This window comes from Bos indicus, chromosome 9 (assembly GCF_029378745.1).
Source record: "Bos indicus isolate NIAB-ARS_2022 breed Sahiwal x Tharparkar chromosome 9, NIAB-ARS_B.indTharparkar_mat_pri_1.0, whole genome shotgun sequence".
In the NCBI taxonomy this organism is placed as follows: domain Eukaryota; kingdom Metazoa; phylum Chordata; class Mammalia; order Artiodactyla; family Bovidae; genus Bos; species Bos indicus.
The window spans coordinates 82,176,555-82,197,830 of record NC_091768.1 but is presented as its reverse complement, the minus strand read 5'-3'; the positions used below and the strand labels follow the sequence as shown (position 1 = coordinate 82,197,830).

The following is a 21,276-nucleotide window of genomic DNA, read 5'->3' as shown; positions in this document are numbered from 1 at the left end:
CAACTTGTGACAACACAGATGGACCTTCCCAGATGGCGCTACTGGTCAATCTGCCTGACAATGCAGGAGAAGCAAGAGATGTGGGTTTGATCCTGGGAAGATCCCCTAGAGTAGGAAATGATACAACACCCCATGCTAGTATTCTTGCCTGGAAAATTACATAGATAAAGGAGCCTGATGGGCTACAGTCCTTCAGCTACTCTTTACTGGGCTGCAAAGAGTCAGAAACAACTGAGAGACTGAGCACACACACACATACACAATTAGATGAATATTTATAAAAAAATTATTTTGTTATGTGTATGAACTGAAGTCACTCAGTCGTGTCCAACTCTTTGCGACCCCATGGACTATAGCCCACCAGGCTTCTCAGTCCATGGGATTTTCCAGGTATGAATACTGCATGAATACTGGAGTGGGTTGCCACTTCCTTCTCCAGGGGATCTTCCCGACCCAGGGATTGAACCCAGGTCTCCTGCATTGCAGGCAGACGCTTTACCGTCTGAGATACCACGGAAGCCCATACATACAATCTTTTTTATGCATTTAACAGTTGATGAACATGTAGGCTGTTTCCTATATCATGGCTATTGTAAAAAATGCTCCTATGAACAATGGAGTGCATATATCTTTTTGAACTGGTGTTTTCACTTTCTTTGGCTCTATAGCTAAAGCGACTATAATCAAAATAGTATGGCACTGTCACAAGAACAGAAACATATATCAATGGAACAGAATAGCCAGAAATAAGCCCATGCACAGAAGGTCAATCTACAACAAAAGAGGCAAGACTATACAGTGGGGAAAAGATAGTCTCTTCAATAAGTAGTGTTGGGAAAACTGGACACTACCCAGGAAAAATTAAACTAGACCTCTTTCTCATACTGTATCTAAAAATAAACTCAAAATGGATTAAAGATTTACAGGTAAGACCTGAAACCATAAAACTTCTAGAAGAAAATATCTGTGCAGTATACTCTGTGTTGGTCTTATTTTTTTCGGGTGATTTGTCTCTTTAGGCAAAGGCAACAAAAGCAAAATTGAATGACTGGGATCTCATCAAACTAAAAAGTTTTGACACAGAGAAGGAATCCATCAACAAAATGGGAGAAGATATTTGCTAATATGTCCCATAAAGGGTTAATATCCAAAATAGATAAAGAACTCATATAATTCAGTATAAAAACAGTCCAATTTTAAAATGGGCAGAGAAGCTGAATAGGCATTTTTTTCCAAAGAAGACATACAGAAGTCCAACAGGCACATGAAATACATCCCACATCACTAATCATCAGGAAAATGCAAACGAAAATCACAATGAGATATCACTTCACACCTGTCAGAATGGCCATAGTCAAAAACAAATAAATAACAAGTGCTGCTGAGGACATGGAGAAGAAGGAATCCTTATCCACTGCTGGTGGGAATGTAAATAGGTACAGCCACTATGGGAACAGTATATCAATACTTAAAAAAATTAAAAATAGAACTACCATAGGATCCAGCAATTTCACTCTTGTATTTATCTGACAAGGTCTCTTAGCAGCTCTCCTTGTCTTTAGAACTTTGCTTACCTAATAATGCATCCTCCATAGCTGTGTGGGAGGGATCTTTCCAAAGCTTATTTTTCAAATTTTATAACCAGTGGAATGGAGCACACTACACACAGGTGTTCCAAGATTCTGTCTTACCTCTCCCTTCACCCTTTTCTCTAATCACAATCTTTCCTCTCTACATCATCAGCAGATTCTATTCTCACTCCAGATTGAACTTCTTAACTGTTATTTCCAGCCTCCTGTTTAGATGTCTTTTTCTAGTCTTCAACCAGTCCATCTGGGGAAAGCTATACATCTTTCAAGGCTGAGCTTAACCATCACCTCTTTTTTGAAGCCTTTGATAATCATCTGAAACGGAAGTAACCACCTCCTCCTTTGGACTCCCCTTATCCTGAATAGAACTGTGAAACCTCTATGAGTAGGGGCCATAACTTAATTATGATTAGCAATGCCTCAAACTTAGAAGTAAGTTCTCATTAAAAGCTTGAATCTCCAGAGATGGGTAATGAGGCTGAAAATTATTTTAATTCATTATCACATTAATAACACATTTTACTGGAATGTATGATTTGTCTTGATGCAGAAGTCCACTGACAAAAGCTTATTCTCCAATCTTCTAAAAATAACATCACTTATTAGATAATATTCCAATGATAATTTATGAATTCTTCCTTTCCAGGTTAGAAAAAAAAAATGTGATTTGACAGGCTTAGTCAATAAAGGCCATGAAGAGTCAAAAGAAGGTTTTTTGTCTTCACTGAATTCTCCTTTCTGAAGAACTCATCCTCCAAACTCTCAAAATTTCAGCACCACATGCACAATCTTGACCAGGGCCATCCCTGTGCCTTTCAGCTTGTTAGACGTGTTGGTTGTTCTAGAACCTCAGTGGACATTTTTCACTGTGTTTAACACTTTAAATCTTTTTATTTATTTATATTTATGCAGAACAGAAAAGGGAAAACCAATGGGATCTGGCTAGTTGAAAATTCAATTTTTAGCAAGCATACATATATTCTCTCAGTGTATATCACTCCCTAATTTTCTTCTCTTACTGGAAAAGAGCAGTGGATGGGTAAAGTCCAACAGAATCTTTACACAGAGGCTTACACAATCATGCTACATTACCTCCTCTTTAAGTGTAAAAAGAAGTACAAATTTCCCGTCATGAGTCTTGAAGAATAAAAAACCTTTCGGGAAAGATAATTTTAATTTAAAAAAATTTCATTCATGATAGATAGCCACTGAAAGATTTCTGCTCTATACGAAGTAGTCTATGAAATGTAGAAACCAGTTGAAGCAGATTCCCTGAGCCCCTTTATGTAAGAAAAAATAAAACCAGATGCTACAAAATTTAATATAGATTAAGGAACTATCAGATTACCACATTCAATCTTCACAGTAATCATGTGGGCTAAATATTTATATTTTGATATTTAAATGAGAAAACCAAGGCTCAGAGAGACTTAGTGACTTGCCCAAGATCAGTAAGTAAAGAGTAAAGTCAATTTCAAGATCATTTGGCTGAAGGTTGTACATTTTTCAAGACATCATACTGTTTCTGAACTTTAAAATTTAAGAAACCAACCCAGGTGCAAGACCCAGGTCTTTATACCAACATTCATCTTTTGTACCTTTGCTTAGTAACATATTCTCAGTCACTTTCTGCTAAACTCATATCTAGTTAGGTATTATCCACCATTCAGTAAACATAATTCTTAAATGTTCTTAACTCCCAATAATATTAATAGTTGTCACAAAGGTCATTTTTCAAGGTCCTTTCTTAGTCAACATTCTAGTTGTCAAATTCATCCTTTTTTAATTTTGAAAGTGAAAGTGAAAGTCACTCAGTCTTGTTGGACTCTGTGCGACCCCATGGACTATACAGTCCAAGGAATTCTCCAGGCCAGAATACTGGAGTGGGTAGCCTTTCCCTTCTCCAGCGGATCTTCCCAACCTAGGGATCAAACCCAGATCTCCCCTTTCTCCAAATGGAGACATGTCATCAGTTTCCATTTTAGTATCCATAAGTGACATGTAATTTCTAAAAGTACACCTTCAAATTGGACATACAAATAGCACAATGAAGCAAAACACATTCATTGCCAAAAGTCAAAAAGATCTAGATTCAAATCCTGATATGAAACTGCTGCTACTGCTAAGTCACTTCAGTTGTGTCCAACTCTCTGCAACCCCAAAGACGGCAGCCCACCAGGCTCCCCCGTCCCTGGGATTCTCCAGGCAAGAACACTGGAGTGGGTTGCCATTTCCTTCTCCAATGCATGAAAGTGAAAAGTGAAAGTGAAATCGCTCAGTCATGTCCGACTCTCAGCGACCCCACGGACTGCAGCCCACCAGGCTCCTCCATCCATGGGATTTTCCAGGCAAGAGTACTGGAGGGGGCTGCCATTGGTATGAAACTAGTTAGCTCAAAAACTTTTCAAGTACTTTATATTCAGTAAGCCTCAGATACTTCATGTAAGAAAAGACTTTACTATGCACTTTACAATGATTTTTTTTGAATACTACATCAAACAATATTTGTAAAGATTCTAACACAGTATTTGTTCAAGGTAAACTGTCAACAATTAGCAGGTACTGGTAACATCATTAGCATTATTAAGTTTAAAATGTGATATGCAAATTTGTAAATAGGAACAGCTGACAAAGGCATTGGACACTGGTAAGGCCTCTTGTTCTCTTCCTGATATGCAAAAATCATGAAAATCCTGCCCCCCTGTTACTTTGGACACTGACATCACTGACCTGATGCTGGCAGATTTTGCTTTTAAGTCATTCCATCTTTGGTTCATATCATCCAATCGATGCTGAAGCATAGTTGCCTCTTCAGAATTTCCCAAAGCTTTTACCATCTTCTGCCTGTTTCCATCAATGCTTTTAAATATGTCATTGTGGGCATCAATTTCCGCCTGGATGTCCTGAACAGAAAAAGGCAAAGAGGTAATACAAATATTAGATGTTAGTGTCAACACTACTTGGGATTGCTGTACAGAGCTGTATTCTTTTATATTCTACAGATGAGCTTTTTAAAAGCAAAATAGCTAATTTTACCTTATATGATAACAAATTGACATGTTTTCACAATTTCTACATTGAAAATAATAGTCTTTAAATCTTTAAGGCACTGATTACCCCATTCTTAAAAATACAATGTATTAAAATCTACATTTCAAGTACCAACTAGTTAGATGTTCAAATTCAATGAGAAATTTTTGAAATTTTGTGCAATTGTGATGGCCAAATCACTCAACTTTACCTAATACCCAAACAAATTCTTTCTCCCCTTTCCACACAGACAAAACTTCCCTCAAAATATGAAGTTTTACAGAAGTCACTACGATATCACATAATTTAAAATTTTTTGTTACATTTAGACAAACTTACTAATAGTTCATCCTTCCAATCCAATAAAATTCATTCCTAAATTTAAAAAAGCATTTCACAAAAATGTTTATCCTGTTAAGAAATAAAAAACAATGACAAAAATAGTATTTCTCCTATTCAAAAGGAAAATATTTGGTTCACTTTTATAAAGTAAATTTGAGTATAGTTTAAGTAAAATAAGAATTATTATAAATTAATAATAAAAATTGGTTCAGACTTTGAGAAAGCATTTTGGTAATTTGTATTAAAAGTCTAAAAGCTGTTCAAATTACCTATCCTAAGAAGATTTATGTATAAACACATTAATCACATTGATTGTTTTTAAAGTAAAAACCATCATAATACATTAATGCTGACATACTATTGGGTTTTAAAATGGAGGATATTGTGATGTCAATTTAATTTTTAAGGTAGGTGTTTAAATTAGCATATGTATTTGTAAATCATTGAACACACATACTTTAGAAAATCGTAAGAAATAAATCAGAAGAGTGTAATCTCTGTTTAAGAGGATTAAAGGTGATTTTAGCTTTCTTCTTTACATTTCTCTGAGTTTCCAAGTTTCTATAAAAAACAGGATTTCTTTCTGTAATTAAATAAATATAACAAATTTAAACTTTAAAATACATCCAGTCTTATGAAGTTTTTAGTATTCCCCCATTACAAAGTTGTCAACACAATTTTTGTATTAATTTGGCAATTACCTTTCCTTCATGAAATAAATGGGACATGTGGCTAACTCTAGTGTGATAGTCATTACCATACAACAACCAAGCATGAACTTACAAATGGAAAGCAGACAGCAGAGGGGCCCTGAATTTGTGGGGTAAGTCTCCAAGGCATTAATTAGTAATGAATATTAAGGCAATGTACTGCAGAAATAAAAATTATATTTCTGGTAATGAACGAGAATTAGTAAAAGGAAGGTATACTCTTAAACACTATCAGATCAGATCAGATCAGTCGCTCAGTCATGTCCGACTCTTTTGTTATATTTCTCATCTTCAATTTCCCTTATAAACCTAATTCTTAAGTTTCTCCAATTCTAAATGAGCATCGTAAAGAATTAAACAGAATTTTTTCCAATACTCAGAAAGCTGTTACTAGTTTAGGGCTCACTCCTGATAAGCAATTCAGGTATTCCATTATGAATCAAGGCTTAGAGGACTTCCCTTCTGTCCAGGGGTTAGGACTCAGCACTTTCACTACAGAAAGCCTAGGGTCAATCCCTGCTCAGGGAACTAAGATCCCACAAGGCACGAGGCACAGCCAAAAAAAAAAAAAAAAAAAAACAAGAGGGGGAAACATTTCCTCCGACCCCCCCAAAAAGAACCAAAGCTTAGTGGCCAGCATCAAAGTAATTGTTTTTCAAGCACCTACAGACCTAGGACACATGGAAAAGCCATTTGTGCCTCATTATTCCAATCAGCATGGTGAAAAGATAACACTTACATGAGGTTAAGGGATAGAACTGTTGTATTATAACTTCTGAGAAGATTTGAGATGTCTAGCATGATATTTGGTCAACACCGAAATCAGATTGATTATATTCTTTGCAGCCAAAGATGGAGAAGCTCTATACAGTCAGCAAAAACAAGACCAGGAGCTGACTGTGGCTCAGACCATGAACTCCTTATTGCCAAATTCAGACTTAAATTGAAGAAAGTAGGGAAAACCACTAGACCATTCAGGTATGACCTAAATCAAATCCCTTATGAATATACAGTGGAAGTGAGAAATAGATTTAAGGGCCTAGATCTGATAGATAGAGTGCCTGATGAACTATGGAATGAGGTTCGTGACATTGTACAGGAGACAGGTTCAAGACCATTCCCCATGGAAAAGAAATGCAAAAAAGCAAAATGGCTGTCTGGGGAGGCCTTACAAATAGCTGTGAAAAGAAGAGAAGCGAAAAGCAAAGGAGAAAAGGAAAGATATAAACATCTGAATGCAGAGTTCCAAAGAATAGCAAGAAGAGATAAGAAAGCCTTCTTTAGCGATCAATGCAAAGAAATAGAGGAAAACAACAGAATGGGAAAGACTAGAGATCTCTTCAAGAAAATCAGAGATACCGAAGGAACATTTCATGCAAAGATGGGCTCGATAAAGGACAGAAATGGTATGGACCTAACAGAAGCAGAAGATTGGCAAGAATACACAGAAGAACTGTACAAAAAAGATCTTCACGACACAGATAATCACGATGGTGTGATCACTCATGTAGAACCAGACATCCTGGAATGTGAAGTCAAGTGGGCCTCAGAAAGCATCACTACGAACAAAGTTAGTGGAGGTGATAGAATTCCAGTTGAGCTATTCCAAATCCTGAAAGATGATGATGTGAAAGTGCTGCACTCAATATGCCAGCAAATGTGGAAAACTCAGCAGTGGCCACAGGACTGGAAAAGGTCAGTTTTCATTCCAATCCCAAAGAAAGGCAATGCCAAAGAATGCTCAAACTACCACACAATTGCACTCATCTCACATGCTAGTAAAGTAATGCTCAAAATTCTCCAAGCCAGGCTTCAGCAATATGTGAACCGTGAACTTCCTGATGTTCAAGCTGGTTTTAGAAAAGGCAGAGGAACCAGAGATCAAATTGCCAACATCCACTGGATCATGAAAAAAGCAAGAGAGTTCCAGAAAAACCTATTTCTGCTTTATTGACTATGCCAAAGCCTTTGACTGTGTGGATCACAATAAACTGTGGAAAATTCTGAAAGAGATGGGCATACCAGACCACCTGATCTGCCTCTTGAGAAATTTGTATGCAGGTCAGGAAGCAACAGTTAGAACTGGACATGGAACAACAGACTGGTTCCAAATAGGAAAAGGAGTACGTCAAGGCTGTATATTGTCACCCTGCTTATTTAACTTCTATGCAGAGTACATCATGAGAAATGGTGGACTGCAAGAAACACAAGCTGGAATCAAGATTGCCGGGAGAAATATCAGTAACCTCAGATATGCAGATGATACCACCCTTATGGCAGAAAGTGAAGAGGAACTCAAAAGCCTCTTGATGAAAGTGAAAATGGAGAGTGAAAAAGTTGGCTTAAAGCTCAACATTCAGAAAACGAAGATCATGGAATCCGGTCCCATCACTTCATGGGAAATAGATGGGGAAACAGTGGAAACAGTGGCTGACTTTATTTTTCTGGGCTCCAAAATCACTGCAGATGGTGACTGTAGCCATGAAATTAAAAGTCGCTTACTCCTTGGAAGGAAAGTTATGACCAACCTAGATAGCATATTCAAAAGCAGAGACATTACTTTGCCAACAAAGGTTCAGCTAGTCAAGGCTATGGTTTTTCCTGTGGTCATGTATGCATGTGAGAGTTGGACTGTGAAGAAGGCTGAGTGCCAAAGAATTGATGCTTTTGAATTGTGGTTTTGGAGAAGACTCTTGAGAGTCCCTTGGACTGCAAGGAGATCCAACCAGTCCATTCTGAAGGAGATCAGCCCTGGGATTTCTTTGGAAGGAATGATGCTAAAGCTGAAACTCCAGTACTTTGGCCACCTCATGCGAAGAGTTGACTCATTGGAAAAGACTCTGATGCTGGGAGGGATTGGGGGCAAGAGGAGAAGGGGACGACAGAGGATGAGATGACAGGATGGCATCGCTGACTCGATGGACGTGAGTCTGAGTGAACTCCAGGAGTTGGTGATGGACAGGGAGGCCTGGCGTGCTGCGATTCATGGGGTCGCAAAGAGTCGGACACGACTGAGTGACTGATCTGATCTGATCTGAGCATGACATTAATGGAGTCATATTTGAGAGGTGGAAGAGGTGAACACAAAGTCTGATGGATAGCTTCTGCAAAATTTATGCTCCAAATTTGCAAATCCATTGGTCTCTGGGTTATCTAATGACAAAGCCAAACCAGGTCTCCCTGCAAAGTGTAATCTGAGTACACCCAGAATTAGCATTAACAAAAAAAAAACATTAACTAAACAAAAACTCTAGGACTGTTGACTCTTTTCCACTTTACTAGCACCTCCATCCCAGACAGTACAGAACAGACAGTGATGGGGAAGCAGTGGGACACAGCCAGATACTGATTCAAGGTTTTCAGGTTGAGCAACATTATGCATGCAAATGGCAATCTGGTTATAATCTTAGCTTGGGATGTTTCAAATAGAACTTCTCAGTAAAAAAGAGAAGGAAAAGTAAAGTTTTGCTGGAAAATCTTTCACGACATCTCCTGAACAACACAGTGCTATCATTTAGAAGAGAACTGTTCTGTTTTTGTGTCCTTAAGTGCATTTGAAGACATCCAAAGAGATACACTGAAAGCCAAGTTTTAAAACTTAGGCTGTAAATATGTACGATAGCCATTTTTCTCAAGAAGCTCGGTGACAGAGTAAATAAGGTCTGCGTTGCCAAGGAGAAACTGGCCTCAAATTTCCTGTGCAGGTTCCTAAATATCATTATCAGTGGACCACACCAAAAATCACAAGGCAATTTCAAAACACAGCTTCCTGACTCAGCCTATTTGCTTCTTTTCATATTCAAGAGACATAGAAAGGCATAGACATAAGATTCATAAGCAGTTGTGTAAGTTTCACAAGAGCATTCCACAACATGAGGAAATTTGGATACCAACAGCGTGAAGCAAATTTGGCTCTTCACATCAGATCAAGTGATGGGTTTTCCAATCTGGCCACAATTACAAATGGAGTAAAACAGAACTATGTCACTGGCCCAGTCAATGATTATAAGTATTTCTATAAAGTTGTGATTAACGGCACCAGCAGTGATCATATACTCATGTTGGAATGTAAGTTTCAATATGTGGAAAACCCTTCCACACATGAGCCTCATCAAAAGTAAGGAAGAAAATCAACAACCAGAAAATGATCAAAGAAGAAGAAACCAACATACATAATTTTTTTAATTTAACAGTCGGTGGCATATTTATTTGGTCAAATGTATTAAGAGTTATTAAAAACAGACAATCATCTTAATATTCCTTCTGTATCCTACACAGTTTCTGTCAAACACAAAAACAGATGTAGATAGATAGATATAGGTATAAATAGACTGTTGTAAAATGCATAAATGAATGTTTGTTCATCTGATAGACTAGCATATTAACCACTGTAATGCCAAAAAAATCAGACAAATAATTAGAAGCAAATGTAGCAATCATTTTGCTTAATCTCTTCATTTCAAAAATGTGACATGGAGAATCTAAAATTACTTACAAGCTTGCATTGCCAAGCCTTGCCTCAACTTCTCACTGGAAATTTAGAATTACACGCGGTTAATGAATCATGCTCCTTCATAGATCCCTGTGTAATGATGCACTGGTTTTTAAAATCAAGATGCCAGCATGGGAGGCTGTCAGATCACGACCTTGATGTAACATCAAATGCTAAAATAAATTAAAGTTCTACAAAAGAGTGTTGAGTCTCACTGCATAGCCGGCTGGCTTGCCCTACTAATGTTCACCTCTGTCACCTGAAACTCTCTGACCATTAAAGAAACATTAAAGCATGAAATGCTTATTGATAATTAGTTATGGGAATGTAATCCCTCTAGAAGCACAAAGCAATGCTCCTCCAAGCATTTAACATAAGCCAGTCATATGCACAGAGGGGCCTTAGCAACATATTCAAGCAGTTAAACTAAGATTTGAAAACAGAATACTTCAGGAATTCATGTGAAAGGCTTGCAACACACCTTCAAATAACGTAAGCATCATGCAGAAGGTTACAGAAAGCAAAGGGTTAGAATAAAGAGATTACATATTACTCTGTAAGTGAAATAGTGGCACAGTAGTAAAGAATCCTCCTGTCAGTGCAAGAAATGCTGGTTTGATCTCTGGGTTGGGAAGATCCCCTGGAGAAGGAAATGGCAACCCACTCCAGTATTCTTGCCTGCAAAATTCAATGGGCAGAGGAGCCTGGTGGGCTACAATCCATGGGGTCGCAAAGAGTTAAACACAACTAAGTGACTGAACACACACACACACACACACACACTCTAAGTAAAATACCATCAAAAGCCTAAGATGCACACTTACAGAAGAACTTTGCAGAAAACAGTTACAAGAGTTCACAAAGGTTCACTGGATGAACAATTACTCTTTTTATACAAAACACCCATTACCCAGGTCAAAATAAACTATGCAATAAAGAAAAAGCATTTATTTATTTTCTTACTCAATAGTTGATATTTTAATACCAGCTTTACCCTAACTGAACATTTCTCTAATGATATAACCCCTAGAGATATTATATGCAAACACTTTGTACTGTAAATCACATACATTTTATTTCTTTGTAAGGATCAAATAGCAGCTGTAGTTATGTAAGAAAAAATGTTTCCTTAGACTACATTAAACAGAACTGTTTTAGCTCCCTGATAAGAAAAAGAAATTCAGAACGGTACTACTAGAAAGTCTTCAACAACTAATTTGGTGTTAGGATAGATTCATCCCCTTTGTTGACATAATTTTGGTTTATTCTTGCATGGCATATTTACCTAACCCTACATGGCCATTGCAATGTTTTCTCTTAAGGAGTTCTGACCCCTTTCCTGAAGGCAAAGGAGTGAGGTTAGCAAAAACTTCCCAACTATATCCCAAGGCTCAGGCTAAATCAACAAAGTTAAGCATTAGGGAAAAAGAAATCTACTCTTCCTTTCAAAAGTAAGACCAGAAATCAGAGACGATTTAGGATGGATTGTCGAGAGCCCAGTAGGATCACTACCAAAATTTCAGGTTTTGAAAATGAGGGATCATGAATATCTTTAAAATTAGGCAGGTGTTACCTAAAAAATACACAACCAAACAATATCCTCAAAGGTCATTAATGGGCTATGTAAATATGCTTTGAGACAGTTTGTGAGACTTCTGGAATGGTGAGCAACTGCAGTTAGTCAATTAATTATTACAATTAATTTGTTGATGTCAACAAAGCATTCAATTAATTATTTATAAATTATATTTTCTTTCAATAGCTAATCTCATAAGTTTCAACCACTCTATTGATAATTATGGAAACACATATTGACATACAAAAGAAAGTGGTATCCTCTGGTATACAGGAGCATTTTAAAAGTAAGAAATCAATGCCAGTAATGTTCTTTTCCCATTATCTGTGATTATAAATACATGTAGACAATTGAGTAGGAAAAAAGTTAAATTACCAAGTGGAACAAATTTACAATTAACTGCACTTGCAAGACAATTTGAAGAAGCCAACTTGAAATGATAGAGAATCAATAAACAAACTACATTTTAAATTCCAAAAGAGCAAACACCACTATCAAGAAAGATATCTTTCATAACAAAAAAAAAAGGTGTTCAAAATCCTTGACTCTATAGCAACTGTTACTAAAGCATAGTGACATCCGAGTGAGTTAAACCATAGTGGCTGTCCTTCTGAGGTGTGCTTTATATAAGCAGCTTGATCTGCACAGGGACATGAGCTTAAGAACAGCTATTAACCAATGTTTTCATGTAATCGAACTATTGTCCTACCATAATTCTCAAAACTGAATTGTATAAATAAAATCGAACAAGTTTGAAAACTCAAAGCTTTTTGTATTTTAAATATTTTAAACTACAGTCCTGGGGCACCCTACTTTTCAACTCCTAATCTGTGAAAAGCAGTGCTATTGCCCAGAAAGCTCTCCATTTCTTCCCCAACACAACCCCCACCATACACATATCAGCACACAACCTCAGTTCCTTCCTTAATTTTAAAGTCATCTTAAGTCCCAGCTTAAATGTCATTTCTCCAGAGGAAACTTCACTGCACTCAGATTAGATTATGTCTACCTCTTATACTTACTTACAGCTTCCTCCTTTTGCTCAATGACAGACTTACCTAATACACACTTGTTTAAGGTCTATTTTCTCCTACTAGGTTACCAGCTCAAAGAAGGAAGGTCCTCCCTGTTATCCACCCCATCTTTGAACTCATCCCAGTATCTGGTATATAGGGTGCATTTCTCAAATATTTACTAAATTTATATTAAAGAAAGAGTAGATCTTGAAATTGGATACTGTGTCTTTCTAGGATAATTTTTTTGGAATTAGATACTACAAATTGAGCAGCAAAGTATAGCTTCAAATTATATTTTTAAATATTGGTCATCCTAAAGGATATCAAAATCATAAAGGAAATTTAGCATTGAGTGGTTTCTCTCTGTCTTGTCACTATAAGAAACATCTTTTCACCAAGAGGGTGGACTTACAAACACACACACACACACACACCATTAGAGAACTACTATTATCATTAATCATTGAGTAGCAGAAATGCATAAATAAAAGGCAACAGTCACATAAAACGTCACTAAGCTAAAACTGTCCACTATTCTATCCTCTGTGACTACTATATAAATAAGTGGAACACACAGAACATAGCGTACGTGGCTCAAGTATGACAATATTAACAGCCACTAAGTCCTTCACGTACTTTCTTTATGAAGTAATTTCAAGGAGAAAATTTATTCATTAAAATCAAAGCAGCAATAAAACAACTCACAGGCTGGACTTCAGAAATGTGCTTTAGTGGATCAGCTTACTGTGTCAAGTCAACTCTGAGTGTGAACTCTTTGTTTACACCCTGATACAAATGCTCACCCCTCATCACCTGGTTGAGTGATTAGGACCTGCTTGCTGACTGGTACTTCTTGCCATAAGGTCATCCTCCCCTGATGAGAAGTTTCTGTTTCGATCTCCTCTTTAAGACTACTCTGGAGAACATGTGGTTCCCTTCAGTTGGAGTTTCCTGATCCCTGGTGAGCTGTCACCATGAGGAAACACTACAGAACACTTCCTGCCACCTGGGTCCCCAGGAACTCTGAGTACCAGGTACAATCTGCCCATCCTGCTTATGGTGGAAAACCACAATTCTGGCATCACACATTTGGGACTAGCTAACCAAACTGTAGATCCTAACTATATGCCAAACATCTATGTATGAACAGATACCCAATGTAAGTCACAAACCACTAGATTTCTCTAAAATTCAAAAACATAAATACCCCCTTTCATTTTACAAACTGCTGTCCTGAAGTTATGTTGAAGATCAAGTATCAACTGGAAATTTCAGTTATCTGACCAATCTGGAATTTTTCAGAAAACCGATGACTATGGCAAACTTGAACTCTAGCTTTCTAAAAGCCTGAAATGGCTTCAGGACACCAGCAAAATATTGTTTTGCTCTGAGAACCGAAGCATAAGCCTGAACTATTACAGTTAATAGTTGAAGCACAGGCAGGATGAAGCACAAGCTGGAATCCAGATTGCAGGGAAAATACCAATAACCTCAGATATGCAGATGACACCACCCTTATGGTAGAAAGCAAAGAAGAACTAAAGAGTCTTTTAATGAAAGTGAAAGAGAAAAGTGAAAAAGTTGGCTTAAAATTCAGCATGCAAAAAACTAAGATCATGGCATCCAGTCCCATACTTCATGGCAAATAGACGAGGAAACAACAGAAAACAGTGAAAGACTCTATTTTCTTGGACGCCAAAATCACTGCAGATGGTGACTGCAGCTCTTTGAAAGAAAAGCTATGACCAACCTAGACAGCATATTAAAAAGCAGAGACATTACTTTGCCAACAAAGGTCCTTCTAGTCAAAGTTATGGTTTTTCCAGTAGTCACATATGGATGTGAGAGTTGGACCATAAAGAAAGCTGAGCGCTGAAGAATTGATGCTTTTGAAGTATGGTGTTGGAGCAGACTCTTGAGAGTCCCTTGGACTGCAAGGGGATCAAACCAGTCAATCCTCAAGGAAATCAGTCCTGAATATTCACTGGAAGGACTGATGCTAAAGCTGAAGCTCCAACACCTTGGCCAGCTGATGCAAAAAACTGATTCACTGGAAAAGACCCTAATGCTGGGAAAGATTGAAGGCAGGAGGAGAAGGGGAGGACAAAGGACGAGATGGTCAGATGGTCCAACACCAACTCGATGGATATGAGTTTGAGCAAGCTCCGGGAGTTGTGATGGACAGGGAAGCCTGGGGTGCTGCAGTCCATGGGGTCACAAAGAGTCAGACACAACTGAGTGACTGAACTGAACTGATTACAGTTACTGATGAGAAGCGAAAAGTGTTAAATCACCAAGGTTAGTATTCTCTTTAGAAGCAGATCACTAAGCCTAAGGAAAAGATAAGACTAAGGAAACTAAGAATAAAGGGACTGTGGGAAGACTGTTGCTCAGTTTCCAAAGGTATCATGAACCTTTTGCTTTAGAGCAGTAAGCCTTAGCCTTTCCCTAGAAATAACATTTTTGCTTCCAGAGCTGGGGCGAATGTAGCTGTATTTGAGAGCTGTGAGGTAGTGGTACCTTTCCATAATATAGTTTTCCTGGCAAGGGATCAATGTAGCATAGGCTAAATATATGAGATAGCTTTTGTGAAAATACACAAAGGATTTTTTTTTAAAGAGACTTAAGTTGGAGAAAAATATACTCACGTATGACAACTTCCTAAAAATGAAATATGCTAAAGAGATTAACTTACAAAAATAAATATATATGGAGAACTTCAGATGATGAATGGCAACAAAATTGTTTATTTGATTTTGCTCTGTTTCAAAAAAAAAAAAAAATCCTAAATCAAGCCTTTGACAGGACTGAGTCAGTAGGCTTCTTTTACTGTCAATTTAACTACTAAAATAGAAACATGCAGGTACTAAAGTTTGGGAGTTAAAGAAGGAAACAAAGGAATATGCTCACAACTTGTAACTTCGTCAATCAAATGGCCAAAAGGCTGAAGCAGGTTACTAACCTCCGGGATCTGACCTAGGCTTTGGAGACTAATAACAGCAATTACAATACAAAAGTCCAGCTATTGCCCACAATTACTGCTTCTCAGGGGGTCTAAGTAATGAATTATTTATGAAACATATGCCCTATACCTTTTTAAGAAGAAACAGAAAAATCTATGCAAACCAAGCTAACAGACCTCTTTATGGTCATAAAGTTTGTCACCTGCTGTTACCAGCTGCCATAAAGAAAGTTTCTCTAATCTCCTCCACCCCTTCTAAATGGTGGGTGAGTTAACCAGGAACCATCCTTTATCCTCAGGAATGTAGGTGCTTAATAACATATTAAAGGGAGAGGTCAAAGTGAGTCCTGAGTTAACAACCCTTGTTAGGACAGTTGGGGTGCAAGGCGAGAAGCCAGGAGGAGGTATCATTTGACCAGGAGAAGTTGAATTCTTCCACCCTCTTTTCACTGCACTGTTTCTACCATCAGGAGGCAAGCAATGACTGCAACTGTTTTGGAAAAGCTTTCAAACTTTTCATAAAATGACGCGGTTTTATGCTCTTTTCCTCTGGCAATTGTGGGTTTGTAAGAAAAAGCTCATTATTCTTTCAGTGACTCAATATAGTCTTGCTTCTGTTTGTACATTCAATGAACCATAGGGTATTCGTGGTGAAAGCCCCTGAGTACATCTTTAACAACTGATAAGTAATTGATTTATGCACAGCAGATCCTCTGCCCCTTTTCTTTCCTTTAAACATGGGAAGTTGAAAGAAGATAGATGTTTGGTATCCAAAAGCTGAGGAAGGCAGGAACCCATGAGCAGCATGCTGGGGGTTTCTGTTTTGTTTAACTATAAATGTAAGGTAGCATTTGGCAGGCTAGACTCAATCCCAGAGTGTGCCAAGAACTTTCCTATGGAAAAAAAGAACTAAATGCAAAAATAAAGATCAAGCATGAAAGCTCCACGGTGCACACAAGCACTCCGCATTTAAGACAGACATTTAAGACAGACCAGCCGGAAAGAAAAAGGAAAAGTCTAGGATCAAATGGGCCATCATCCCTGGGAGGCATCCTCCCCCGACTCTCAGAACTGAAACTTCAGAAATGAGGCTAGAAAAGTCAGTGCTTGGCCACTGCAGGGAGAGAAACCTGAGGGGTATGGAAAATAGAACCCACGCCTGATGAAGTCAGACTCTGGCATGAAAACAGAGTGTTGTTACTGTTGTTTTTTTTTTTTTTCCAAAATAACTTTCAATTAAATTACCAGCCGACCTGACTACAAAGGATCTCTTCTGATGTGAAATTCTAAAACTGACAGGCATCATGACAAGCCCTCCAGACCAAAGGAAAGAGTGCTAACTCAATCCTTAGTTGAAAAAAAAAAAAAATAAGAGGATATCAAATCAAATGCCTTAGAAATTATATTAAATAATCAGAATTGATAGAATATCTGCCATCCAAATGCATAGTAGAAAGAAGACAAGGAAAGGAAGAAGAGAGAGGGAAAAAAAAGTACATTTGTGAAGTCTGCTTTCTGCATACCTTTTCAAATTTTGTCAGCAATTCCCGTAAGCTGAAGTTCAGACCAATCATTGTCCAGTAGCCCTTGAAGCCTACATCTTTCCGGCAAACTTCCTTCAGACAACAGCATTTAATTTCTAAAAACCGTATCTTTTCTGGCTATACTTTAAAATCCTTTGTAAAATCCTTTACAAGCTTTGCCCTTGAGCTATGGTCCATGAGCAGCAGCAGCTTGCGTTGGGACATTTTAGCCACTTCACTGAGGCTCCGGGACTTCATGGACTTCGGAGTTCATAAGGAAAAGACCTGTCGGTATGTTCTCTGCTAGCTGCGTTCCACGAGGCTGGCATGGTCTCCTTTTTCTCTGGGAAGCTTAGGAGTCCCTTCTGTTCACCTCACTAATGACCTGCAGCCCACAACTGTTCTCTCCTGGGCCCCAAACTTAGAGTTTGGTCTCAATTACGCACAGCAAAAAAAGAAGTTATATCCTGGAAACTTGCATGAGAGAAGGCCAAAAAAAGAAAGAAAGAAAAAAAAAAGAATAAAAATAAAGAGCCAAGCATTACCAACTTCCTCCATTCACACTGGTTTCAGGAAGAAAAAGGAAAAAAAAAAAAAAAAAATCCTGGGTAAGGAGCCAGTTTTCAAAAAGCATGACTTATGTGGAGTTCGAACAGCGAGGAGGGCACTCCTGTCTGAAGAAACACCCAAACCCGGGACAAGAGGCCACCGGCTTGCACGCTCACAGACACCGGCAGCCTGTGTTGCTATGGTAACCACCAAGCTAGTTTCAATCCATTTCCCTAAGTCAGGCTGTGCCTAAGGGATGCTGTGTCAGAGCAACAGAACTAAGTTATTTAAAAAGTGGTTCTATGCACCCAGAGAAAAGTGTAAGCAGCAGGTCTCATGGGCCCCCTTGCAGAGCATGCAACAGGGCAGGCAGCCTCATCAGCTTTGGCAGCTCCCTGGGCCAATCTGACAGGAGTGTGGTAATCCACTTCTCTTTCAAGCAGTTGTTTATTATTTTAATCAGCATCCTCCCTTCCACCACCCCTCACACACAGTTTGAAGTGAAGCTCACTCCCACTTCCTGGAAGTCTCCCCGCCCTGATCTGCAGTACCAGAACCTCTCAAATTGTCTCAGTCCTGAATAATCACAGGACCCATATTCCAGTTCAGAGCCCACCCATGAAAACATGAGGGACTGGAAGGGAGCACAGCACCATACAAATCATCAAACAAAATAAGTGTGATCAACTGCATTATTTCTAAATAAGGTTTTAACAGCAAAATGGATGGGAAAGTCTTTTTAAAAGGAAAGTATTTTTTTTTTTAATCTCATTGACTGTTTTTATGGAGGGAATCTACTTGTTTCTGAAATAAAACTTAAGTGAAATTACTCAAAATGTGAGCAATAACTAGTTATTTTTAAATGTGCCCTCTATATTGATGTTAAATTACTCCTGACACTGAGAGAAGCACTATCTTCTACAAAGTGTTAAAGAGTTTAAATGCTTTCAAGGAAAAAGTTGAATCCAAATGATATATTCTTTGCACTGCTATTAGGGACATCATTCCAAGGCAAAAATGTGATTTTGTTTTTGCATTACATAGCTATTTCGTATACCAACAAAAATATAACAGATATGATCATACAAAACATACTTCTTTAATTGTGTGCAGAATTTCATCATAAATATGTAATGCTCGTAAAAGTGACACTATCACAAATGGAATGAATTTAATCTTAATATAACTAAGCTTTTTTTTTGCATCAGTACTTAGAGCAAAGGAAAAATAACCTTGAAATTAGAATATGTATCTCCTAAAAAGCTATTTGAATTACTTAAACATCAAAATTATTAGCACTCATTTAACCATATGGAGAAAGAGATTCCAAACACAAGGAAAAAATAAATGCTATAGGGGAACACTATACAATATAGTTACTATTTTTTGGATTTGCAAACAATTTTTCTTTCCAAGTCATTCCCAACTTATTCATATCAGTATTGAAGTAGCATGTGTTTTACATATGCAGATCTATACAAAATTTAACAGGCTTTAATAAATATTTTCATCATTTATTCATAAAAATCAACATGTCCCCAGAGGCAAGCTGGCTTTATGAGATCCCTAGTGGAATGTGTTTTCAAAGTGCCCATTTCAGATTTATACACAGACACTACAATTTCAAACACAAGCATAGTACACTGATTATCCAGAAATTTAGAAATAAAATTAGTCTGTGCAGTGTACATCCAGAAGGAAAAAGCACTGACATCGGCATGAAGACCAATCATCAAAAACGGGGTGAAGAAAGTTACATAGAAATTGACCAGGGCAACCTTGATCTGGGAGGGCTCGGAGGCACATGCTGAGATCTCTCAGCAGCAACAGATAAACTTTTTACATAAATACAAGACAAAAGGAACCACCAGCATGGACACCACCTCCAGCACCACCACCACAAAAAAACAAATAAATAAAGGGGAGAGAGAGGAAAAAAAAAAAAAAAAGAACAATCTTTCTCAGCTGGGCAAACGTCCAACTACCACCCAGGGTGCTGGGTGACTGTGATCAGAGACGTGTGCAAACATGAACCGCCACCCCCAACTCCGTTCCATGCACATATCAGAAGAGTGAATTAAATACAAACTGTCTGTAACAGAGAGGAGGAACATGTCTTTCCCTAAAGTAGAGCCTTCTGTTTAAAGGGGTTTTAAACCAAGACAAGAATGGTATGATACAAATAGAGCTCCGAGTATCCCGTATCCTTAGGCAAGGCTAATCTTTACGAGGGAAAAGAAGCAGCACCCTGTGGGTTAGGGTACCTTCCCTGAAGAAAAGAGCAGGGGGAACTTTATCAGCATGACTAAAGCTGGCACTTTAGTACTAGAAGAGATAAAGACAGAACAAACCAGTCAATCCTAAAGGAAATCAGTCCTGAATATTCATTGGAAAGACTGATGCTGAAGCTCTAATACTTTGGCCACCTGATGCGAAGAGCTGACTCACTGGAAAAGACCCTGATGCTGGGAAAGATTTGAAGGCAAAAGGAGAAGGGGGATGTAGAGGAAGAGATGGTTAGATAGCATCACTGATTCGATGGACATGAATTTCAGCAAACTCCAAACTCTGGGAGATGGTGAAGGGTGGGGAAGCCTGGTGTGCTGCAGTTCATGGGGTCTCAAAGAGTCAGACACAACTTAGTGACCGAACAACAACAAGGGAAGAGAAGAAGAATTCCCACACGGAATTCAAGAGTGGGGTGTCCAGAAGTCAGAGGCTCTACCAACCTCACCGCCCTGATGTTCCCTGCAAATGTTTAACACTCATTCTCAGAACTGACATCCTCTGCTTGGGCAGAAAAGGGAATACTTAAACAAAGCTCCCTACTCCCAGTTTCCATCCCTGGGTATGGAAGATCCCCTGGAGGAGGGTACAGCAACCCACTCAGAATTCTTGCCTGGAGAGGAGCCTGACAGGACAGAGCAGCCTGACAGGCTACAGTTCGTAGGATCACAAAGAGTGCGTCATGATGAAGCGACTTAATATGCGTGCAGGCACACACTCAAAATTATAAAATTCCAAAAAATAAGATAGTGATGAACCTAGCTATGATGATATCCTCTTTCGGAGAAAAATGGAGCCATTTAAAAGAAAAAAAAATTTTATTCTCACCTAATTTTAACAAGACTGTAACTATATCTTCACTAAAACACTGTAAAGTTACTAAAAGTGTTAGTTGTTAATTGAGGCAGAAGTGATATTAATAGTTTTATTTTTAAAGGGTTAAAGACAAATTATTTTATGTAATGTCCAAAGATATTCCATAAATTTCAAATAGCTATTTAGTATATTATTCAAAAGGACTGTGCCCTATGTAACTGAGTGACACATTAGAAGTAAAACCTATAAAATGTGAATAAGAATTGTTTTTATAACTGTGAGCACATTTTACTATGTGTTTGGCATCTATAAATAAGAATATTTTCTCAGTTTAAACTCTGTACACAAAATAACCTCTTGGTAATATTCCTTACATCTCCATAGT

The 21,276-nt window shown here is 38.0% G+C and overlaps 1 protein-coding gene across 11 annotated transcripts in view; it reads right to left on the bottom strand.

Annotated features, from left to right (window-relative positions):
• The window catches only part of UTRN (utrophin), a 557,788-nt gene that overhangs the window by 164,649 nt on the left and 371,863 nt on the right, over window positions 1-21,276 (bottom strand). For all 11 annotated transcript variants that reach the window (XM_070795583.1, XM_070795587.1, XM_070795585.1 and 8 more), the window contains one exon: window positions 4,320-4,492. In XM_070795583.1, the coding sequence (XP_070651684.1) occupies window positions 4,320-4,492 (173 nt within the window). The remainder of the gene's footprint in view (window positions 1-4,319; window positions 4,493-21,276) is intronic.